This window comes from Oncorhynchus mykiss, chromosome 15, assembly GCF_057628025.1.
Source record: "Oncorhynchus mykiss isolate SJ-2025 chromosome 15, ASM5762802v1, whole genome shotgun sequence".
NCBI lineage: Eukaryota > Metazoa > Chordata > Actinopteri > Salmoniformes > Salmonidae > Oncorhynchus > Oncorhynchus mykiss.
The window spans coordinates 61,693,951-61,719,221 of NC_143036.1; the positions used below are offsets into that span (position 1 = coordinate 61,693,951).

Consider the following 25,271-nt stretch of genomic DNA (forward strand, 5'->3'; position numbering starts at 1 on the left):
TAGGCCAAGGACTTACCCAGTCAGAAACATCATGCAATAAGAGAAGTCAGTAAGCTATGTGGTCTGTCCCCAGTGAGCTCTCTGATAAGGTCTTTGTCCCTCTCTCTGTCATAATTCATTCATAGGTACAAATGCATGACTGTTTCAATTCTGCCCGGTCACTCCTGTGTTTACCCCAGAGTTTAGCATTCAGCTGTAACTGAAGACGTTAGCGCCCTAAGTGAATATCGTTATGAGCCGGGGCCACAAAGAGGACTAATCTGGACTGACCCTGGTAGATTGTTCCGGAAGGCTTCGGGGAGCCACTAGCTGGACAGATTAGGGCCGGTGAAAGAGAAGGGAAAGACACTGGAGTAGAGATTAGTCGTGTTCCTCCACCCCCCCCCCCCCCCCCCCAGAGGACCACACACTGACAATGTAGCTGTGTCACCATTGTCTCTAAACCACTGTCACTGTGGGCTCAGAGGCCATTGTCTCCTCCAAAATCCACCATCATTTTCTCTCCCTCCTTGCCCTTTTTCAAACCTGGATTCATCCAGGCCCTTTGATTGGCACTTGTCAGCGGCTGATAGAGAGGATGACGTGTTGGAAAACGAACCGGCCGATAAAGGAGACCTGAAAAGGCCAATCCCTCCCCATGAATAATAATCTGGATGGATTGGCCTTTTTCCTCCGCCCCTCCCTTTATTCCAGCCTTTCTCCTGGACAGATAGAGGAGTCGAGGCTCTGGGTGGCATCGGTGAATGGCACTGATTGTTTCACTGACGCTCATCCTTTTCTCAAACACACAAAGAACAAGATACAAGTCCAACCTTCCTGCCTCTTCCTGGTGGACTGGATGTTGGGGTGTTTCTGTGTGGAGGAGCAGTCGGTGTGTGTATTTTTGTGTTCAGGGGCAGAGCTGGCCAGAGGGGGGGTGGTGTGTGATTTTTTTTTTGTCTTCGGTGGCCTTTTGAGATCAGGGAGGGGATTTGACTTGGCTACACACAGCCAAATCCAGCTATCTGCCACGATTCAGATGGCTCTGTTGGTATGGTAACCTGGTCTGTGTGTTTTAGATGGTTTCTAAGCAGGCCACTGTCTTGTTTCCAGCTTGAACTGACCAGCAATCACTCCCCAGCATTCACGGATTAGGCCATGTTAGAATAGGAGCTTTCAGAAAGGAAGGTACCAAATTATTCATGAAGCTTTTACTTTGTATCAAGCATGTCTCAGAGTTGCTATGTTTAAAATGACCAGTCTAGTTGGTCTTGTCCAATAATGAACATAAATATATTATGAAATGTGTTCATCTAAGATGTTAAAGCGCTTGCACAAATGCATCATTTCAGATAGCAATTGAACTAACATTTTGTCACCGTTCCTTCTAATTTCATGGTGTAAAGGCATGCATTCTATACAGTATGATATCATTTGTATTATCCATCTCCTTGGTCCTTCCAATTTCGTTTAAATAAATCATCTAAACATGATTGATGTTGCACACAAATAAAATGTTGTATCAGTGGACAGTATTTTACTACCCAAAAGCCTTTGTTATTGAGAATGGTGCCCGACACAGAAACTGAAGTAGAGATGTGATTGTGTTCACTGTGGTGGAAGACGGATTGCCAAATGAGACATGACTATATCCATCTGAGCTGCTGACCTCTGACCTTTCAGCACGATATATGATATATGATGACAGCCTGTGACGTTTTTGATGAAAGATAGATTTGAACCCTATCACTCTGTTGGTCAAGCTTTCTCCTGATTGTAATGTCTAACTAACACTATCCTAATGCTGAAATGCCTGAAACTCATTTGTTTTATGTGGTAACACCAGTAACACTTATGGTAAAGAATGACTACAATAGTTAAAAAAAAAGAAGGAACTTGTAATCACAATCCAAGCCTCGATGTACCTTGAGTCTTCATTGATGGCACTCGTTGTCCCTGCACTTCCAGGCCTGGAAGTGCATTATTCTGACATTTCATTGGCAGATAATGGGACTCCTAATTGGTGGCCAGTGCCAAATCGACTGAGTGGTTAAGTTTCCCGAAGGGAGTGTCCCTCTTTCAGTTAGGATGTGTAAAGAACAGAGGAGTGGAGATGTGATGTGACTGGGATGTTTAGGGAGGACAAAGAGGTGAACATGTGTTTGTGAGGGGGGGGGGGGGGGAGAAGTGGTTGCAAAGTGATTTCTTAAGTAGCAAGATATAAGTACACAAATGCAGAACACCTAGCATGTTGACTTTCAAAGTGCTTTGTGGAACTCTACTAGGCACACAACAGTAATATTAAACTAAGTGGCTCAGCATCATGAAAATACAATAACCAGTGAATGAGCACCAGAAACAAGAAGGTACCAAACCATAACCATAAACCGTGTTAGTTTCATAGATCTGCTTATGGGGATATGAATGCAATATGATGACCTCTCAGACTCAGATGGGCTTTGAAATCTGCCCAATGCCATGAGATTATACTCCATCTCTGTGTCCCCATCCAGGCCCCAGCCCAGACAAGGGGGTTCCAGTGAAGGAGGAGCCTGGTTGCCCTGATCGGGGGGAGCGAGGCTGGGCTTCCACAGGGGCCAGGAGAAGGCCCGGGAGGCTGGAGCGCAGGATGAGGGAGAAGGAGCGAAAAAGGGAGGAGAGAAAGACAAAGGTGCTAAACATCTACTCCAGACTCCAGGACAGCGGGCCCCTCCAGCCCAGCCGCAACAGGGGCCGCTCCAGGTTTGAGGACTGTGAGTGTATCAGTGTATCCATCCACCCTCACACATTTAAAACCCCAAACTGCCAACCGACACACATTGATCTGCCCACTGCCTCTTACCATAAGGGAGCATGTTAGCAAAACACAAACGCATCTACGCTCAACACTGCGGCCTCTCAACTTTTTAAAATAAAAAGTTTATTTTCTTCCCAACACAATGTTCCTTTAGTCCAGAGCACAGCAATTGATTTCACAATTTCCATTAGCTGCTTTGTAAACAGGAGTTTACCCTGAAATTCTTCAGTTTCTCCCCAATGTCAAATTTCTGTCATGCCACCCATTGTCACTGCACCGAGCCTGGCAAGTCCCACAATGAGCCTGTACACCTCAAGGTTAAGGGGGTGGGGCCTCCAGACTGGTCCCTAGGTCAGGGTTTCTCCTGTGTGCACAGCCACTTGTCTGATTGGACAGGTCTGTTCAGCCAGTAATAAACCGAGAGGAAGAACCCTGCAGCTGTCCTTCCACACAACAAAAGGAAGGTTTTTACCAATGATGAGCTTTTGTGTTTGTGTGTGGTGGGGAGAGGGAACTGTTTCTCTTTCATAAGTGTGTATTGGCTTCAACTATTTCTCAGATCTCAGCTCATTTGATATTTTTAGCAGTCGTGTTCAAGCATCATGTTTATGTCTGCTGGTGTTACTTTCTGTTTGTCTTTGTGGATTTGTGAGACAATGAGTGTCAGTATGTGTGTGTTTGCACGTGTGTGCAGGCTGCTGCCCCTCGCTCAGACACGTGGAAACGTGTCCCCTCATTAGGGGCTGAAAGGCACTAATTGGCCTTAATTGGCACCCTCTCGTCTGGCACTGACCACTGGCCAAAGCACTCCCAGAGAGAGACGCCTCTCAACGCACCCCTCCCTCGTTCCATTCTTCCTCCATGCACTTTTCTCCCACTTTCTTCTTTTACTTCCCCATTCATCCATCCATCCTTCCATCCATCCATCCATCCATCTATCCATCCATCCATCCATCCATCCTTCCATCCATCCTTCCTACCCCTAGACATTCACTTTCTCTAGTGCCTCTGTTTGTGCCACACTCCCTGTTTCCCATCAAAAGTACATATCTGTGTTATCACAGTAGTAGAGACACCGTAGATTGTATACAGTAAGTATAAGCAATAGCAGAGTGATGATTGTTTTCATACAGATAAGAGCGGGGTCAGGTCTGAACCTCACTGTTTTCCTAGTAGGCTAGGAACATACAATGCCTGTGTTGACTGAGTGCATGATTGTTTTGGATAGATATGCAAGAGGGATGACTGTAAGTGCATGCAGGGAGACTGGTGTCCACTCGGAGCTCCATTGTGTGCTGTTGTCCCATGGAGTGCTGCTCAGTAGCTGTACCTGTGCTGCTGGCAACAGTGACTCACTCTGCCAGGGTCTCTGATGAATGTCAGTGTTGATGGGGAACACCTGGCGGCCCTGTGACTGCACCGCCTCAGCCCCGCCCCCCGGACGCCACTCAGCCTCCCGTGTATTAACGTTCTATTCAGTTAGGTGGGGAATCCACTGCAGTCGTTTGCTCGGTTGTTTTCACCGCAATGAATAGCTTCTCAATTAATGAGCAAGGGAGACCAATCACTTAGAAAAGAGGGTGTGTGTGTATGTGTGTGTGTGTCTGCACGCATGCGCCTGTGTCTGTGTGTATATGTGTGTATCTGTGTGTGTGTGTTGGTGTGTGTGTGTGTGTGTGTGCCCGTGCGCTAGGGTACAGTGCCTTTATGTAACGGCTGTTTGCTCAGCCTTTGATCTAGAATACCTCTGTGTATTTACCATTACCGCCAAATGACTGGACAAACAAACAGCCAGCCTATTGATGAGCATCAGCGTGGAATATGCACGTTAGCTGCCGCTGTTTTCAAAGAGCGCAGAGAAGGAGAGAGGCAGAGAGCGGCAAAGTGAATCTGTCAAAGAGTCTATTATATGGTGTCTGAACAGAGAGGGCCCTCCACAATGGCTTTATTAATGGCATAATGTCAAGGAGAGGCTGGGCAATAATAACACAGAATTTGGCTTTGTCAGCTTATCAGTACAGATCAGTTATAACAGATGACTAGAGGCTTTGAGGACTTATCTTTGTGGATCTGTGTGTGTGCGTGTGCGTGTGTAGCAGTGCTAGGTGATTGGACTTAGGTGTGTGTGTGTGTGTGTGTGTGTGTGTGTGTGTGTGTGTGTGTGTGTGTGTGTGTGTGTGTGTGTGTGTGTGTGTGCGTGTGTGTGTGTGCGCGAGCTGTGGTTTGTGGTGAGGTGGGTGGCGTGCTGCCAGGGTCGGGAGTGTGGCGCTGCGTGTGTCTTTGTTTGTTTTCCTGACACAGACTTTTCCCCCTCATCCTTTTGGGGAAAGTGAAGGGGCGGAGCCACGGGTCCATGGAGCAATAATGAGGCCTGTTGCCAAATTCTGCCCCCCCCCCCTGAATTCACCATGCTCAAAGGGACTGGAGCACACTGCCAAATTCTCCTCCGACTCAAAAGAGATGTTGAATAATATTTGGACGCGTTATTAAAGAATCACAAAAAGTTGATGAACTATCCTGTGGTTCTAAGTTTCTTTCATGGAAAACGATAACATCATGTAATCGTCATTGATGAATTGGCTAGTCTGGCCATGAATCCTTAGCTACTGCTGTTACAAGACTAGAGGAAATGTACAGTATGTTTAAGTAATGTCCGACCCCCTGTCTAACAGTTGCGTGTGGATATGGACATTGTCTTAGATACACACTCTCTGTGAATGAGTTTCAACATTGAGTGGAGCTCAGGAATTAAAGGACGGATTATCTCCTCCTGCACCTCCTACTGGCCTACTGAAGCTCTCAACTTCCTGCTTGTATAATGCTGTTACTGTAACATTTAGTCTTCATATAAACCTCATTGGTCGCTCCATTGTGTAATTAATACACTTAAATATACTCTAGAATCATATCATGGAACAATCTAGACCAGTTTGATTGAATTAATGTCAGTGACTGGATGATTTTATCATCATCATACAACATGTCAAGCTACTCAAACTATAATGAAGCTTTGATTTATTTTAAGAATGTAGGACTAGCACTCATGTCATGTTTTGACGCTACAGAATTAAAAGATAACAGCACTTAAAGAGCTTAAAACCCAACGTATCCCCAAATGTTCCCACATAGTCTGCCTGTTGTGTTACCGTCACAGTGGACATCGTTTGAGTCTAGCCAACGACATGGAATATCCATGCTCATTACATGAATGTAATTACTCTAAATACAGGTTTTTAATCGGACACTGTGCGGGTTAGGTTGGGCTCTGACGTTCTCCCGCTGGAAAAACGGGGTCATTTCTCCTCTAGCACTGAATGTGACCTTTGTTTGGGGAATTATGGATACTTTATACATGTGATGATGAGCAGAAACAAAGGTCTGGGATTAAGTGGGGAAGAGAGGGAGCGAAATAAACAAGAGGACAACACGTGATATGACACAATAGAACCACAGTCCCGACCCTGTTTACATATTTCCTGACTATAATGTACGGTATTGAGAGTTTGTTGTTGCAGTCATTCAGTTATTCCGACTTAACCTAGATTTCGATCAGAAATAACGGTTATATGCAAACTACTTTCTCACTTTGAATGAGGATCATTTTGTTCAGGTTGTGACTCTGTGAGAAAGTATTAATCAGGCGTTCATGAATGCCTGCACGGCGTCAGATCAGCAATCAGGCCGTTTGTCATCTGTCAGCTGGAGACATTGACAGTGATGTCCAAGTGTGTGTTAAATGAGATGTGACTGGTGGCTTTTTCGCCGCCTGCGGACCAACGGTGGACGTCTTTGTGGTGACTGAAGAAACTGAACAAAAAGAAGCAAAACAAACGGCAGTAAAAGTGAACCTCCTTGCTCATCATCATCATCACGGCGCCATTGTTCCTCCCTCAATCGCGACTGAATCGCCTCACTCTCATTACAGATTACAGCTTCAGCGGAGTGACTGTCCCCTTTCTCTCGCCTTTCTGTGCCACGGTCCTTCTCTTGATTAACATTTTCTGCTAGGCTTCACACCAAAGGCACAACCTGTGTGCTTTAAAGGCCATCTGAAAAAAAAGTCATCATGCGCTGGAGTGGAATCAGATAAGGCTATCTGGCAGGAGGTTTTAGTGCCTGGGCTTTGTCCCGCTCCTCCACCCTCCTTCGCTTCCTCCCTCAATCTCTCACTCCACTGCACCTTTTGTCCGGCTGATTTCCCGACGGAGTGGCCTCCTCAGTCGCAGACCCCCTGATCTCCCTCCAGCATGGTGTGTGTGTGTGTGTGTGTGTGTGTGTGTGTGTGTGTGTGTGTGTGTGTGTGTGTGTGTGTGTGTGTGTGTGTGTGTGTGTGTGTGTGTGAAAGTGAGTGCCTGTGGGCACACATCAGGCCTGAGAGGTGCAATTCAGAGGCCCAGGAAAGAGAAGCAGGCCTGGGATAGAGAAAGAGAGAGAGCGTGGTAGAAATAGAGTCCCCATTAGGGGGACTGGAGCACTACCTACCAGGGACAGGGCTGATGGGACCTGCCCCAGCCCGCCATCATGCTAAAGAGAGGAGACAGGGGATCCATTTACTCTGTTACAGAAGCTGTCAATTCACTTCATTGGATTGATCAGTGCACTGATCCAGGCAGTGGTGTGTGTGTGTGTCTATTGAAGAGGGTTAGATTGGGGTCTGGGGGCTAGCTAATACCCATCCCAGACGCTGCTCGGGGACCAAACGTGTGACTCGTGGGTCTCAGCGAAAGCCCCTTCTCGTCACAGATATTTGCAAACAGATGTACACAGCTCCACCGCAGGTTTTGATCAATCAAGCTTCAACAAGTCAAGTTGACTGGATGCGAATGTAACAATTTGCATGTGAAAGGCGGAGGCTGCGGAAGGCCTGGTTTTGATTAGGCCTAAGCAGATAAATGGCCCCCTGCAACCGGGGAGCAACCCAGAGGTCCAGGGGTTTAAGTCAGACTGATATAAACTCTGTTTCTGCTACTTTCTTCTGCTACCCAATGAATAGATCCATTATTCAGTGGACTCTTTCTCATCTCTACTGAATTGAAGTGGAAGCAGCTTAAAGAGCTCTCCCCTTCTCTCCGCTTCTCTTCTCTCCCCTTTCTCCTTTCTCTTCTCCTCCTCCAGATTTGCTTTCTGAAATTGACGTGGATGTGTGATTAGCCATAAAGCAAACGAGCTGTAGTCCCTTCAGTTGCTATCTGAAATGTTGACCACTGTAGACTTGTGGCATCCTCAACATCCGTATATATACAGTTGAAGTCGGAAGTTTACATACACCTCAGCCAAAAACATTTAAATTCAGTTTTTTCACATATCCTGACATTTAATCCTTGTAAAACTTCCCTGTCTTAGGTCAGTTAGGATCACCACTTTATTTTAAGAATGTGAAATGTCAGAAAAATAGTAGAGAGAATGATTTATTTCAGCTTTTATTTCTTTCATCACATTCCCAGAGAGTCAGAAGTTTACATACACTCAATTAGTATTTGGTAACATTGCCTTTAAATTGTTTAACTTGGGTCAAACGTTTCAGGTAGCCTTCCACAAGCTTCCCACAATAAGTTGGGTGAATTTTGGCCCATTCCTCCTGATAGAGATGGTGTAACTGAATCAGGTTTATAGGCTTCCTTGCTCGCGTACGCTTTGTCAGTTCTGCCCACACATTTTCTATAGGATTGAGGTCAGGGCTTTGTGATGGCCACTCCAATACCTTGACTTTGTTATCCTTAAGCCATTTTGCCACAACTTTGGAAGTATGCTTGGGGTCATTGTCCATTTGGAAGACCCATTTGCAACCAAGCTTTAACTTCCTGACTGATGTCTTGAGATGTTGCTTCAATATAACCACATTATTGTCCTTCCTCATGAAGCCATCTATTTTGTGAAGTGCACCAGGCCCTCCTGCAGAAAAGCATCCCCACAACATGATGCTGCCACCCCCGTGCTTCACGGTTGGGATGGTGTTCTTCGGCTTGCAAGCCTACCCCTTTTTCCTCCAAACATAACAATGGTCATTATAGCCAAACTTTTCTATTCTTGTTTCATCAGTCCAGACGACATTTCTCCAAAAAGTACGATCTTTGTCCCCATGTGCAGTTGCAAACCGTAGTCGGTTTTGGAGCAGTGGCTTCTTCCTTGCTGAGCGGCCTTTCAGGTTATGTCGATATAGGACTCATTTTACTGTGGATATCGATACTTTTATACCTGTTTCCTCCAGCATCTTCACAAGGTCCTTTGCTGTTGTTCTGGGATTGATTTGCACTCAAGGATGAACCAGACTTGTGGAAATCTACACAAGGTCTTGACTGATTTCTTTCGATTTTCCCATGATGTCAAGCAAAGAGGCACTGAGTTTGAAGGTAGACCTTGAAATACATCCACAGGTACACCTCCAATTGACTCAAATGATGTCAATTAGCCTATCAGAAGCTTCTAAAGCCATGTCATGATTTTCTGGAATTTTCCAAGCTGTTTAAAGGCACAGTCAATTTAGTGTATGTAAACTTCTGACCCACTGGAATTGTGATACAGTGAAATAATCTGTCTTTAAACAATTGTAGGAAAAATGACTTGTGTCATGCACAAAGTAGATGTCCTAACCTACTTGCCAAAATTATAGTTTGTTAACAAGAAATTTGTGGAGTGGTTGAAAAACCTAAGTGTATGTAAACTTCTGACATCAACTGTACATAATTTCTAAAATGTGTACTACGTGCTCAAATCCTTTTACTTGTATTAAACGTTTCCCCTAAAGTGGGTTATGATGCCTGTTCTCTCTGTGTCAATCAATACATTGACCTCAGCTGATCCCAGGTCTGTAAAAACTCCTCTCTCTCTACACACACGAAGACCCCAGCAGCCAAGTGCCACAGGAGGCCCCTGAGTGTGCTGCCTGCCCGGCTGGGAACCCCAGTGAACACACTGGTCCTTATTGCCCCCCACCACCACCATCAGAGGGATGCTGCTGGCCTTCCCATTGATAAAGACCAGACTCTCACACACGCACAGACACATACACATACACACTCCTGAATCCTGGCATACTGTATATCTAGATATTATTAGAAAACGTTCAAAAATCTCACAGATGTCTTGTGATCAGTATGAAATAAGATATAAACCCAGTTTGAGATAACATGAAGTTTATATTTCAGTTTGGTGATGTGTGAGGATTTGTAAGCAGTTGATTTGAATTGAACACTATAGCAGAGGGTTGTGTGTGGCTTCTCTTCCCAATAGAGAGCCTGTTAAACACAGAGGTTTGTATTTACTCTCTTCTTCCCTCTTCTCCTCTTCCTTTCTTTCTTGCAGTCGACTTCTTGGCAAAGTATTGCATTTTCAGCCAGGAGAAGCTGGCAGAATACAAAAGGGCTTTTGAAGCGGTAAGTGAAAGGGGATTTAAACCCTCTCTGTTCACACTATGCCTCAGATACACTCCCTCTTTCTTCCTTGTTTTCCGTCTCTCTCTTTCTCTAGTTCTTACTCTCTCTCTCTCCTTTTCACTCTTACTGTCTCTCTCTTTCTCTAGTTCTTACTCTCTCTCTCCATTTCACTATTCCTGCCTCGCTCTTTCTCTAGTTCTTACTCTCTCTCTCTCATTTTCACTCTTCCTGTCTCTCTCTTTCTCTAGTTCTTACTCTCTCTCCATTTCACTATTCCTGCCTCGCTCTTTCTCTAGTTCTTACTCTCTCTCTCCATTTCACTATTCCTGTCTCCCTCTTTCTCTAGTTCTTACTCTCTCTCTCTCCATTTCACTATTCCTGTCTCTCTCTTTCTCTAGTTCTTACTCTCTCTCTCTCCATTTCACTATTCCTGTCTCTCTCTTTCTCTAGTTCTTACTCTCTCTCTCTCCATTTCACTATTCCTGCCTCCCTCTTTCTCTAGTTCTTACTCTCTCTCTCTCTCCATTTCACTATTCCTGTCTCTCTCTTTCTCTAGTTCTTACTCTCTCTCTCTCCATTTCACTATTCCTGCCTCCATCTTTCTCTAGTTCTTACTCTCTCTCTCTCCATTTCACTATTCCTGTCTCTCTCTTTCTCTAGTTCTTACTCTCTCTCTCTCTCTCTCTCCATTTCACTATTCCTGTCTCTCTCTTTCTCTAGTTCTTACTCTCTCTCTCTCCATTTCACTATTCCTGTCGCTCTCTTTCTCTAGTTCTTACTCTCTCTCTCCATTTCACTATTCCTGTCTGTCTCTTTCTCTAGTTCTTACTCTCTCTCTCTCCATTTCACTATTCCTGTCTCTCTCTTTCTCTAGTTCTTACTCTCTCTCTCTCCATTTCACTATTCCTGTCTCTCTCTTTCTCTAGTTCTTACTCTCTCTCTCTCCATTTCACTATTCCTGTCTCTCTCTTTCTCTAGTTCTCACTCTCTCTCTCCATTTCACTATTCCTGTCTCTCTCTTTCTCTAGTTCTTACTCTCTCTCTCCATTTCACTATTCCTGTCTCTACTGTTTCTAACTTTGCTTATATGATGATGTTGTTGTTGTTGATGATAATATTGATGATGATCCCTTCAGGTTGACAGCGATGCTGATGGTTACATTTCCTGCCTGCAAGTGCTGCTGGCACTAAAGAAGATCATCCCTCCAGAGCTGCTAACTGATGAAGAAGAGATATATGTCTACAGGGTAAATGCAATACACACAACACACACACACACACACACACACACACACACACACACACACACACACACACACAACACACACACAACACACAACACACAACACACAACACACACACACACACACAACACACAACACACAACACACACACACACAACACACAACACACAACACACACACACACACAACACCTTCCGTATCACTTTGACCATGATGTTTTTTCTCTCAGATCCTGGAGATGGTGGATTTCAGGGTGACAGATGGACTTACAGACCTGAGGCTCTTTGCTGTGATTGCGAGCCTGGCGCAGAAAATAGCTACCATGGAGTGAGTAGTCCAAGTCACTAAAATCCAACTCCCTTTTCACGATGAAGTCGGAAGAGGTGTCACTGACCACCCCACCATAAATAAGAATAATAGTGTGTATGTAGGCATCAGTATGTCTGTCCACTGTGTAGGCATCGGTATGTCTGTCTACTGTGTAGGCATCGGTATGTCTGCCTACTGTGTAGGCATCGGTATGTCTGTCCACTGTGTGTGCATCGGTATGTCTGTCCACTGTGTATGTGTCAGTATGTCTGTCCACTGTGTATGCGTCAGTATGTCTGTCCGCTGTGTATGCGTCAGTATGTCTGTCCACTGTTTATGAGTCAATATGTCTGTCCACTGTGTATGCGTCAGTATGTCTGTCCGCTGTGTATGCGTCAGTATGTCTGTCCACTGTTTATGAGTCAATATGTCTGTCCGCTGTGTATGCGTCAGTATGTCTGTCCACTGTGTATGCGTCAGTATGTCTGTCCACTGTGTATGCGTCAGTATGTCTGTCCGCTGTGTATGCGTCAGTATGTCTGTCCACTGTGTATGCGTCAGTATGTCTGTCCACTGTGTATGCGTCAGTATGTCTGTCCACTGTGTATGTCTGTCCACTGTGTATGCGTCAGTATGTAGGTCCAATGTTTATGCGTCAGTATGTCTGTCTACTGTGTATGTGTCAGTATATCTGTCTACTGTGTATGTGTCAGTATGTCTGTCTACTGTGTATGAGTCAGTATGTCTGTCTACTGTGTATGTGTCAGTATGTCTATCTACTGTGTGTGTGTCAGTATATCTGTCTACTGTGTATGTGTCAGTATGTCTGTCTACTGTGTATGTGTCAGTATGTCTGTCTACTGTGTATGCGTCAGTATGTCTGTCTACTGTGTATGCGTCAGTATGTCGGTCCACTGTGTATGTCTGTCCACTGTGTATGCGTCAGTATGTCTGTCTACTGAGTATGTGTCAATATGTCTGTCTACTGTGTATGCGTCAGTATGTCTGTCTACTGTGTATGTGTCAGTATGTCTGTCCACTGTGTATGTCTGTCCACTGTGTATGTGTCAGTATGTCTGTCCACTGTGTATGCGTCAGTATGTCTGTCTACTGTGTATGTGTCAGTATGTCTATCTACTGTGTGTGTGTCAGTATATCTGTCTACTGTGTATGTGTCAGTATGTCTGTCTACTGTGTATGTGTCAGTATGTCTGTCTACTGTGTATGCGTCAGTATGTCTGTCTACTGTGTATGCGTCAGTATGTCGGTCCACTGTGTATGTCTGTCCACTGTGTATGCGTCAGTATGTCTGTCTACTGAGTATGTGTCAATATGTCTGTCTACTGTGTATGCGTCAGTATGTCTGTCTACTGTGTATGTGTCAGTATGTCTGTCCACTGTGTATGTCTGTCCACTGTGTATGTGTCAGTATGTCTGTCCACTGTGTATGCGTCAGTATGTCTGTCTACTGTGTATGTGTCAGTATGTCTGTCTACTGTGTATGTGTCAGTATGTCTGTCCACTGTGTATGCGTCAGTATGTCTGTCTACTGTGTATGTGTCAGTATGTCTGTCTACTGTGTATGCGTCAGTATGTCTGTCTACTGTGTATGTGTCAGTATGTCTGTCTACTGTGTATGTGTCAGTATGTCTGTCTACTGTGTATGCGTCAGTATGTCTGTCTACTGTGTATGCGTCAGTATGTCGGTCCACTGTGTATGTCTGTCCACTGTGTATGCGTCAGTATGTCGGTCCACTGTGTATGTGTCAGTATGTCTGTCTACTGTGTATGTGTCAGTTTGTCTGTCTACTGTGTATGTGTCAGCATGTCGGTCCACTGTTTATGCGTCAGTATGTCGGTCCACTGTGTATGTGTCAGTATGTATGTCCACTGTGTATGTGTCAGTATGTCGGTCCACTGTGTATGTGTCAGTATGTCGGTCCACTGTGTATGTGTCAGTATGTATGTCCACTGTGTATGCGTCAGTATGTCGGTCCACTGTGTATGTGTCAGTATGTATGTCCACTGTGTATGTGTCAGTATGTCGGTCCACTGTGTATGTCTGTCTATTGTGTATGTGTCAGTATGTCGGTCCACTGTTTATGCGTCAGTATGTCTGTCCACTGTGTATGTCGGTCCACTGTGTATGCGTCAGTATGTCTGTCCACTGTGTATGTCGGTCCACTGTGTATGTCTGTCCAATGTGTATGCGTCAGTATGTCTGTCCACTGTGTATGCGTCAGTATGTCTGTCCACTGTGTATGTCTGTCCACTGTGTATGCGTCAGTATGTCTGTCTACTGTGTATGCGTCAGTATATCTGTCCACTGTGTATGCGTCAGTATGTCGGTCCACTGTGTATGCGTCAGTATGTCTGTCCACTGTGTATGCGTCAGTATGTCGGTCCACTGTGTATTTCTGTCCACTGTGTATGCGTCAGTATGTCTGTCCACTGTGTATGTGTCAGTATGTCGTTCCACTGTGTATGCGTCAGTATGTCGTTCCACTGTGTATGCGTCAGTATGTCGGTCCACTGTTTATGCGTCAGTATGTCTGTCCACTGTGTATGTCTGTCCACTGTGTATGTCGGTCCACTGTGTATGTCTGTCCACTGTGTATGTGTCAGTATGTCGGTCCACTGTTTATGCGTCAGTATGTCGGTCCACTGTGTATGTGTCAGTATGTATGTCCACTGTGTATGTGTCAGTATGTCGGTCCACTGTGTATGCGTCAGTATGTCTGTCCACTGTGTATGTGTCAGTATGTCGGTCCACTGTGTATGTGTCAGTATGTCGGTCCACTGTGTATGTCGGTCCACTGTGTATGTGTCAGTATGTCGGTCCACTGTGCATGTCTGTCCACTGTGTATGTCGGTCCACTGTGTATGTCTGTCCACTGTGTATGTCGGTCCACTGTGTATGTCTGTCCACTGTGTATGTCGGTCCACTGTGTATGCGTCAGTATGTCTGTCCACTGTGTATGCGTCAGTATGTCTGTCCACTGTGTATGTCTGTCCACTGTGTATGCGTCAGTATGTCTGTCCACTGTGTATGCATCGGTATGTCTGTCCACTGTGTAGGCATCGGTATGTCTGTCCACTGTGTATGCATCAGTATGTCTGTCCACTGTGTATGCCTCTGTGTGTGTGTGCTGTTTTGAGTGTGTTTGTGTATGCCTGTGAATATATTAAGACTACAACACGCCTAGTCAGGCCATTTAAAGCTGACCTGGGCAGTCATGATCCCAGTACAGAACCCCATCACACTGATTAGAGTTTGGGGCCTCTGTCACTACATTATGTGCCATATGCCACAGATTCCCACACACTGCACGTTTCTCCCTGGCCGTGCATTATGGCTGAGTACCAAGTACTGTGAGCAGGGCCCGCCTGAAGCTCCAGGGGTCAGGGGCTGCTCAGGGAGACACAGTCCAGTGTGAGAGCTTCCTCTCAGGGTGGACGAGGCCAGGGTCATGGGTCCCCTGATTTACGGCTGGCCCTTTGTGCGGCCCCGTGAAGAGGAAAAGAGGCTCCTACTCAATCCCATCTATGCCTATAGACTGTCTGACTTCTCCAGAAATGGAGAGAGACTGACTGGGGTGTTTAGTCTGGAAAGAAGTAATTGTGATCGTGATGATTCATTGTAACGTCCAGTACATGGAAATGGAACTCTTTTCAGAGAACTTGTAAATGGTTCCTGGATATTTCTAACAGGGACCATGCCCAATCATTAACATCTCAGACAATACTGGCATGTAATACTTCCAGAGTTTCCTAAACCGCCCATTTTCATCTGTCGGTCCTTAGATGGAAGTACAAGCTTCAAGACAAAGATTAGTTGTCTTAATACCCTTCCCTAAAAAACAATAGCGTCAGTCACTCATCTGGTCCTACCTGAACTAAATTGATCCTGTTACCTGCTCTAGCGTTAAACTAATCTGTAACAGTAGCCCAACAATACTACTCTCTGGCTGCCTTTGAGGAATCACCAGCATGAGTATCCCAAATAATGATGTACCATGCCATTATTTCCCCCTTCCCCCGCAACTCCCTTTCTATCCTTCACAACTTCAGTCAACTATTCAATCTAGTTCTCCCCTCTGTGCCTCAGTCTCTTTCTCTCTCTCTCTTTCTTTCTCTCTCTCTTTCTCTCTCTCTCTCTCTCTCTTTCTCTCTTTCTCTCTCTCTCTCTCTCTTTCTTTCTCTCTCTCTCTCTCTCTCTCTCTCTTTCTCCCTGTCTCTCTCTCTCTCTTTCTCTCTCTCTCTTTTTCTCTCTTTCTCTCTCTCTCTCTTTCTCTCTTTCTCTCTCTCTCTTTCTCTCTCTCTCTCTCTCTCTCTCTCTCTGTCTCTTTCTCTTTCTCTTTCTCTCTCTCTCTCTCTCGCTCCCTTTCTCCCTCTCAATGTCTCTCTCTCTCTACTCTGGCGTGTTGCCCCTGACTCAGTCCATCTGTCCCTGTATTACACTGTGCTTCTCAGCCCTCCTTGTACATTGCTATTCCCCCAGGGCAGGTCACATGACCTGAGAGACACATTTCCATACAGCAGCAGCCCATCAGAGCCAGGGTTGCATTCCCTTACAGGACACCAGTGGAGCCTCATGCCCTCACTGAACTCCCCTGAACCTAGAAGATCTGTAGTGGAATTTCACTCCTAGTAGTCTTTCCTCACTCTGACCTCTGTTGGTGTGTGTGTGTGTGTGTGTGTGTGTGTGTGTGTGTGTGTGTGTGTGTGTGTGTGTGTGTGTGTGTGTGTGTGTGTGTGTGTGTGCGTGCGTGTGCGTGTGTGTGTGTGTGTGTGTGTGTGTGTGTGTGTGTGTGTGTGTGTGTGTGTGTGTGTGTGCGTGTGTGTGTGTGTGCGTGTGTGCGTGTGTGTGTGCGTGCGTGCGTGCGTGTTTTCTAGTGCATTATTTTGAATGAATCTAGCAAAAGCCGCATGATGGTAGAACAGTAATTCCCAATGTTCCTGCCAATTCACTAGAGTGACTTAGACCACTGAGAGGGAGGAGGTGTTCATTTGGCAATGAGCAGGGAAACCTGAGACCCTAGACGGTTGAACCGCTCACCTTTAAATAGACTGACCCACAATGCAATGTACCTCTCAGCCTCTTTCTTCTCACTTCTGAGTCCCTCCAAATGCATTCTCCGCTTCTTCTCCCTCAGACCTGCTTTTATTCATTCTCTCCTTCCTTCACACTTCATTCAGACCATCTGTGGCCTGCTCAAATCCCCCTCTTCCAAAAACAAGTCTCAATTTCTCCCTGTCACTCGATTTTAACTGGGTCAGCATGCGTTTGTGTTCCAACACTGACCCCCAACCTCATCATGCCCCTGCCCCCCTAATGGAGGAGTGACCGCCAAAATGTTGGACATTACGTAAGTACGAAGTCTGCTGGGTTTTCCACGGCAGGGTGCCGTAGGAGGGCCAACAAAAGAAGTGGGTTAGGCTGCTATTATCCTCACTGGTCCTTCCCGGACCCATGTTTGGGGGCGGCCATTATCATGACTGTCCTTCCCTGCACTGTCATTTGGGCTCTTTTACTGCAAACCAAGTGCAATTAATGATCATTAGCTGCCCTGTCTCCCCTCGTTCCCGTCAAGCCCCTCCCGTCTTGGCCCCGGTTGGGGAAGTGGGCCAGTCACAGCGCTGTGGGCACTCAGGCGTGCGCTCAACTCGATGGCAGAGTGCTGATTCCATTCTTTCCCACTAACAGGCCATTCAGCGCGTGGGCCTGGCCGGGGAGGGACAAGGGCTCATTAGCACGGGGGGCTCGTTAGAGACCGGGGGACGGCCGTCGCTGTGCCACACGCTGGACAGGAGAGCTCTGTCCCAACACAATCGTCTGTGTCTCTGTCTAATTATCTGAACGGGGACTTGATTGTGTCGGTCAGCGAATGGTCACATTGCACCAGAGCGTGCCCTGATCCCCGGTCTCCCCCTCCCCCTACCTCCACTGAACACCCCCCACCCTACTACCCCTCGCCCACCACCCTCACCACCCACTCTCCATCCAGAGCAGTTTTATCCGTTAGCTGTGGCGGGATGTCCCCGTATCCATGGTCATTGTTTGGGGGACAGGCCACGGTGAGCAACCACAATGGGCTCAGAACACTTTACCATCACGTCTCCCCAAACACAGCATCACATGGGAGAGCCCCGCCAAAAAACACCCGCCACAGGGACCCAGACCTCCCCAACTGGGCCACCTCTCCTGTTTTTCTGTTTACTCTCTCTTTCTCCCCTTTACCCTAACACTATAGTGACACTGTAGAGATATCCACACAGAGGTGTAGAGAGATTCATTTGGACCGTACGTGTGCATATTTATATGACAAAGAGGATGTTTCAAAAGGAGAGGGATTTTTACGTTCCTCTGAGGGACCAAAATCTTTTAGAGTTGCAGTGTCATGATTGTCTCCTGAATGACACTGCCTGTGTCTCTTTTTTTCCAGTGTATTTATGCGTTCCCTGATAAGCAAAATGGACTTCCATTCTTTGGCATTAAAGCTATACAAAGCGAAGGTAATGACAACATTTGGTTTGTATTATCTCATGCCTGTTGAATGAACATCTTCAGTATGGACGATGGTCTACCATGCCTTCAGAAAGTATTCACACCCCTTGACCTTTTCCACATTTTGTTGTGTAATGACCTGAATTTAAAATATACACTGTAGATTAAATGTAGATTTTGTTTGTCACTGGCCTACACACAATAACCCATAATGTCAAAGCGGAAATATGTTTTTTCAACATTTCTAAAAATGTATTCAAAATGAAAAGCTGATATGTCTTGAGTCAATAAGTATTCAACCCCTTCGTTATGGCAAGCCTAAATTAGTTCAGGAGTAAAAATGTGCCTAACAATTCACATAATAAGTTGCAGGGTGTAATGAACACGAGGGGAGACAGAGAGCTGGTTTCAAGCGCAGGGCGCAGCAGGTGTTTATTGCAATGGACCACAGGAGGAGGCAGGTAGCTGGGTCCAGGAGCAGGCAGAAGGTCATACACAGGAGGAGGCAGGTAGCTGGGTCCAGGAGCAGGCAGAAGGTCATACACAGGAGGAGGCAGGTAGCTGGGTCCAGGGGCAAGCAGAAGGTCATACACAGGAGGAGGCAGGTAGCTGGGTCCAGGAGCAGGCAGAGGGTCATACACAGGAGGAGGCAGGTAGCTGGGACCAGGAGCAGGCAGAAGGTCATACACAGGAGGAGGCAGGTAGCTGGGTCCAGGAGCAGGCAGAAGGTCATACACAGGAGGAGGCAGGTAGCTGGGTCCAGGAGCAGGCAGAGGGTCATACACAGGAGGAGGCAGGTAGCTGGGTCCAGGAGCAGGCAGAAGGTCATACACAGGAGGAGGCAGGTAGCTGGGTCCAGGAGCAGGCAGAAGGTCATACACAGGAGGAGGCAGGTAGCTGGGTCCAGGGGCAGGCAGAAGGTCATACACAGGAGGAGGCAGGTAGCTGGGTCCAGGGGCAGGCAGAAGGTTATACACAGCAGGAGGCAGGTAGCTGTGTCCAGGGGCAGGCAGAAGGTCATACACAGGAGGAGGCAGGTAGCTGGGACCAGGGGCAAGCAGAAGGCCATACATAGGAGGAGGCAGGTAGCTGGGTCCAGGAGCAGGCAGAAGGTCATACACAGGAGGCAGGTAGCTGTGTCCAGGGGCAGGCAGAAGGTCATACACAGGAGGCAGGTAGCTGGGTCCAGGGGTAAGCAGAAGGTCATACACAGGAGGCGGCAGGTAGCTGGGTCCAGGGGCAAGCAGAAGGTCATACACAGGAGGAGGCAGGTAGCTGGGTCCAGGGGCAAGCAGAAGGTCATACACAGGAGGAGGCAGGTAGCTGGGTCCAGGGGCAGGCAGAAGGCCACACACAGGAGGAGGCAGGTAGCTGGGTCCAGGGGCAAGCAGAAGGTCATACACAGGAGGAGGCAGGTAGCTGGGACCAGGGGCAAGCAGAAGGCCATACACAGGAGGAGGCAGGTAGCTGTGTCCAGGGGCAGGCAGAAGGTCATACACAGGAGGAGGCAGGTAGCTGGGTCCAGGGGCAAGCAGAAGGTCATACACAGGAGGCGGCAGGTAGCTGGGTCCAGGGGCAAGCAGAAGGTCATACACAGGAGGAGGCAGGTGGCTGGGTCCAGGGGCAGGCAGAAGGCCACACACAGGGGGTCCAAAAGGGCAACAGTACAGGCAGGGAAAAGGCTAGTAACGTAGTTCGGGAGATCAGGCAATAGGTAGATAACAGGACATCCGATAGGCTAAAGTACAGGCAGGGAATAGGCAAAAGGCGTCATTAGTGAGGCAGGCAACAACTCTCATACACGGGAGTTATTCAAGGGAAAACCAGCGCTCCGAATGCTGTGTGTCACAAAACAAACAATACCTCACAATGATGGGTTGCAAAGAACTGAACCAAATAGTGTGTGATAATGAGATACAGGTGTGTGAACAGGTGATTAGAATTCAGGTGATTGGGATCTGGAGAGTGAGCTGCATTCAGGGGATCTAGGTGTTTGAGAGTATGAGCTGGAAAGTGAGCTGCGTTCAGGGGGATCTACGTGTTTGAGGGTGTGAGTTGGAAGCAGACGTTACACAGGGACTCACTCTGTGTGCAATGCTGGTGTTTAACATGATTTTTGAATGACTACCTCATCACTGTACCCCATACATACAATTATCTGTAAGATCCCTCAGTCGAGCAGTGAATTTCAAACACAGGCTCCCGAGTGGCGCAGCGGTCTAATGCACTGCATCTCAGTGCAAGAGGCGACACGACACTGGTTTGAATCCAGGCTGAATCACATCCGGTCGTGATTGAGAGTCCCATACGGCGGCGCACAATTGGCCCAGCGTCATTCGGATTTGGCCGGGGTAGGCCGTCATTGTAAACAAGAATTTGTTCTTAACTGACTTGCCTAGTTAAATAAAGGTTCAAAACATTTTTTTTATTTTTTTATTATAAACACAGATTCAACCACAAAGACCAGGGAGGTTTTCCAATGCCTCGCAAAGAAGGGCACCTATTGGTAGATGGGTAAAAAAAATAACAGACATTGAATAACTCTTTGAGCATGGTGTTGCTATTAATTAAACGTTGGATGGTTTATCAGTACACCCAGTCACTGCAAAGATGCAGGCGTCCTTCCTAACTCAGTTAGGAAACCGTTCACGGATTTCACCACGATGTCGATGGTGACTAAAACAGTTAGAGTTTAACGGCTGTGATAGGAGAAAACTGAGGATGGATCAACAACATTGTAGTTACTCCACAATACTAACATAAATTACAGAGTGAAAAAAAGGAAGCCTGTACATAATACAAAATATTCCAAAACATGCATCATGTTTGCAACAAGGCACTAAAGTAATACTGCAAAAAACGTGACAAAACAATTCACTCTTTGTCCCGAAAACAAAGTGTTATGGTTGGGGGAAATCCAATACAGTACATTACTGAGTACCACTTCATATTTCCAAGCGTAGTGGAGGCTGCATTGGGTTTTGGGTATTCTTGTAATCATTAAGGACTGGGGAGTTTTTCAGAAAAAAAAACAAAAACAGAATGGAGCTAAGCACAGGCAAAATCCTAGAGGAAAACCTGTTTCAGTCTGCTTTCCATCAGACACTGGGAGACTAATTCACCTTTCAGCAGGACAATAACCTAAATCAGGGTTTCCCCAACTCTGTCCTGGGGCCCGTCCTGGGGCCCGTCCTGGGGCCCGTCCTGGGTGCACTTTTAGTCTTTTGCCCTAGCACTACACAGCTGATTCAAATAATCAAAGCTTGATAATGAGTTGGTCATTTTAATCAGTTGTGTAGTGCTAGGGCAAAAAACTAAACTTGCACCCAGCGGGGGCCCCAGATCCAAGTTTGGGAAACCCTGACCTAAAACACAAGGCCAAATCTACAATCAAATATCTTGCTTACCAAGACAACATTGAATTTTCCTGAGTGGCCGAGCTACAGTTTCGACTTAAATCTGCTTGAAAATCTATGTCAAGACCTGAAAATAGTTGTCTAGTAATGATCAACAACCAATTTGTCAGAGCGTGAAGAATTTTGAAAATAATAATGGGTAAATGTTGCACAATCCAGGTTTGGAAAGCTCTTAGAGACTTACAGCTGTAATCACTGCCAAAGGTGACTAACATGTATTACATTACATTACATACATTACAGAGTATTTTGTGTCGATGTCAATTAAATCCATTTTAATCCCACTTTCTGGAGGCACTGTATATTCATGTGGAAATAATATTCAATATAATTCAGGTAGTTTGCTTACTCTCTATCTGTAAAGCCCATCTTTACCATGTAAAGTTTAGCATTTACCATAATCACTCTCATGAAGGTATTTTCATGCTTACATCACAATCTCTTCCAACCTGCGGTACCTCTCCCTCTTTCATGGCCCCGGGAGGGTAATTACAGTGAAATATAGACTTGGTAAACACTTTGAAGGGCATTTCAAATGAAAGCTTAGTAAAACTAGCTTTTTCCAGAAGGACCAAGTGCATCTATAGAAAGAGAGAGAGAGAGCGAGAGAGAGAGAGAGAGGCTCCTTTTCGCTTTCATGGATTGCGGGGCCTTAATCTCATTAAAGTGCCCAGCGGTGTACCTCCCGCGCCGCTCCGCCCCTCCCTCCCTTTAATCAGCCCTGAGACACACTACCACTCATCTCAGATGGACCAGGGTTATAGGATGGCCATTCACAAGAGGCAAGGCAGCCCGTCGCATTCAAATGGGGAGGGCAGGCCGACGGGAACATGAAAGCATGTGGCCATGGGTGTGGAAACTGAGCCTGGTCTAGGTGGAGGAAGGCTTTGTAATTATAGAGCTGGTGGTAGGGATAGGGTTGTTAACTGGGCTGCAGGAGCTGGGGGGTAGAAATGGGCTGATTGCCAGAGGATTATACCCCCTCCCCCCCAATTATTACCTAGAATGCATTTAACTGTGCAAACAGGTGCACTCATACAAGACTAGAAACAGGCCGATGTAACATGAGGCGCTAGGAGAGGCACACACCGACTGACACACACGTACACAAGACACACATACACACCTCTGCCCTGTCTAAACCAAGTCCACACCATTATATATTGAAAAGGCCTTTTTTTTTTTCCACCTGTATTGACATGATGTTTGTCCCTCTACAGCAGCTGTTCATGTTCCTGCTGGAGGGGCAGTCAGGGGGCGCTGTGGCCCAGCAGGGCTGTATCAGCGCAGAGCAGCTCCTAGTGGAGCTCAAGGCTGGGGGCATCCGACCAGAACAAGAGGAAGCCATCAAACAGGAGCTCCGACACATCAGCTCCCTGGACCTGCTGGACTTCCTGGCGTACCTGCCCCTCTTCGTCCTAATCCACAACTCAGTCATCGCCAACCCACTGGATGACTCCAGCAACCTGTGATGTCATCGGCTACACAGGCTTGACCCCTATCTGTCATTAGCTACCACACACTGTGGCAACAGGGTTCCAGGGTTCTCTTTCTAAAACGATAGCCAATGCACTTAAAGCTGTTTTTGAGATGTGGTTTTTTTGGGGGGTGGGGGGCACATTTAATGTAACAAGGTCGACATTCTGAGACATTTCTTCAAAGGGGCTTTGGAGACACCCTTTGGAATATGCATTGATAAATAGCCTACTGAAGGTGGACGTCTAAGCTTGAGAATGGTGCTGTCTATGGTACTGAAATATGCAGGGATTTTCAGTTGCGGTTCATGCATCGGTAATGCACTGAATAGGGACATAACACGTTTAGACTCCAGTTAGACAAGGGATACACAATTGTTGCTCATGGGGGGGCGAATCCTAAAATGCAAGATGCAGGTGCAACTTCAAACTTTTGCACAAATTAAGCATTGATTTAATGCATGATTTATGCCAAACCTTTGTGCGGGTTTTTAAGATAGAGGGGGTGAATATAATGGCTCTCCACCGCTTTAGTAACTGAGTAATGTGGCATTATGAAAATAAAATAAATGAAGCATGACCTAACCTAAATCTCCTATGTGTTTTCAATCATCTCCCTCAGCTTTAAGTGAGAGGGTCCGGCAAGAAATTACAAATTAGATATGGCAGTTCTTTATTTAATTTCCCTCAAGCTTGACAGAGTCGGGGAGGAAAGCGTTAACGCACTCTGACAGGCGGTCACGGAATTGTTCAGACCATTCATTGCTGTTTTCGGGTAGCTGTGTCATAGAAATTCTATGATGCCTAATAAGGGTACCAAAGAGAGCTATACATACTGCCTGTCACTTTTGTGTCTTGTGCCCTTCTTGGTAAGCTCTATTTTTATTTCATCTTTATTGTAACCCTTTCCTGCAGTCAAATGATCAGACCGCCCTCTAGTGCAATCATGGGTGGAATGTTATTATTTTTTCAGAATGAATCAAAACAATATTTTTTTTACAACAAAAACGATGTGTTTCTATGTCAAATGGTTTCATGTTTCAGTCTTCTGTGATGTAGATGAAGTATAATGTTTGGATGCAAACTCAAAATGTAATACATTTTCAGTTGCCTAATTATAATTTAAGGCCATAACCGTGTGTGAGGTGTATACTTTTGTTTCAAAGCACAGTGGATTTGTTTGACCAAGAAAGACTGTGACCCTGACATAGCCCACTGTAGTAAAAGACTAACAGGGAGTTCCATTGAGGGCAAGGTCTATTTACCAAGCGAGCCCAGCATATACATAATTGACTAAATACAATATAATACAAATAGGCCTATACAAAATTACAAACACACTCAAGAAAACAATCCCATTCCTCAGCAAAGAGGTCCACAATCAACAATTTGACCTCCCCAAAAGACACCACACCACATTCGTAACTCTGTAGATTGTTCCATACATGGGGTGCTAACAAACTGAAAGCAGAGATGGGATTTCCAGAGTAAGCCATCCCTGAGACCGGGTATGGTACAGTGACTCATATGTCTAAAGGTTATTAATGATGTCCGTGAGGCAGTGATGTGTACTGAACCTGTCACCAGTAATAAAATGAGGTGCTGTGTTAAACTGCATTTAAAGGTGTTCATGAAGTGGCTGCTGCATTCATATAGATGATGTCACCATAGTCTAGGAACTGTAGGAACGTCGATAAAATGATCTGCGTGCTACTATTAAGCGAGAGGCAGGACTTGTTTCTACAGAAGAAGCCCATTTTATTCTCAGCTTCCTCACTAAATCATCTATATGCTTTTTAAAAGACAGCCCATCGTCTATCCAGATGCCCAGATATTTGCATGCAGGGACACAATCGATGTTCACACAATCTACATATGTACATGTGCTCTAGAAAACAGTACGTGTGCTCTAGAAAACATATACTTTCATACTAGTTTGAGGTCAATAAAGGTTTTCTGTAAATCAATGAAGGCAGATTGATGATCAGATAGAGCCTTGTCAACAGAGAGGGGTAGCAGAATACACAGCAGTATGCCCACAAGTGAAGGTTACACATTTGTACAGACAAACCAATATTGTTTATATACTGTAGTTAGTCAAATGTACAGGACCCAAAATCGAACACTGTGGGACACCTTTCGTAATATCAAGGAAACCTGATTTAAGGTT

At 46.0% G+C, this 25,271-nt stretch overlaps 1 protein-coding gene across 12 annotated transcripts in view; it reads left to right on the plus strand.

Annotated features, from left to right (window-relative positions):
• Positions 1 to 24,235, plus strand: part of LOC110490429 (uncharacterized) — a 51,949-nt gene extending 27,714 nt beyond the window's left edge. For 7 of the 12 annotated variants that reach the window (XM_036944810.2, XM_090199111.1, XM_090199112.1 and 4 more), the window contains 6 exons: positions 2,493 to 2,732; positions 10,079 to 10,149; positions 11,286 to 11,396; positions 11,623 to 11,720; positions 18,149 to 18,218; positions 22,847 to 24,235. In XM_036944810.2, coding sequence (XP_036800705.2) covers positions 2,493 to 2,732; positions 10,079 to 10,149; positions 11,286 to 11,396; positions 11,623 to 11,720; positions 18,149 to 18,218; positions 22,847 to 23,098 — 842 coding nt within the window. In that variant the 3' untranslated portion in view covers positions 23,099 to 24,235. Of the gene's footprint in view, positions 1 to 2,492; positions 2,733 to 10,078; positions 10,150 to 11,285; positions 11,397 to 11,622; positions 11,721 to 18,148; positions 18,219 to 22,846 lie in introns of those variants that run through there. The other 5 variants (XM_090199115.1, XM_090199116.1, XM_090199118.1 and 2 more) reach the window with 3 other exon arrangements.
• The last annotated feature ends 1,036 nt before the right edge of the window (positions 24,236 to 25,271 follow it).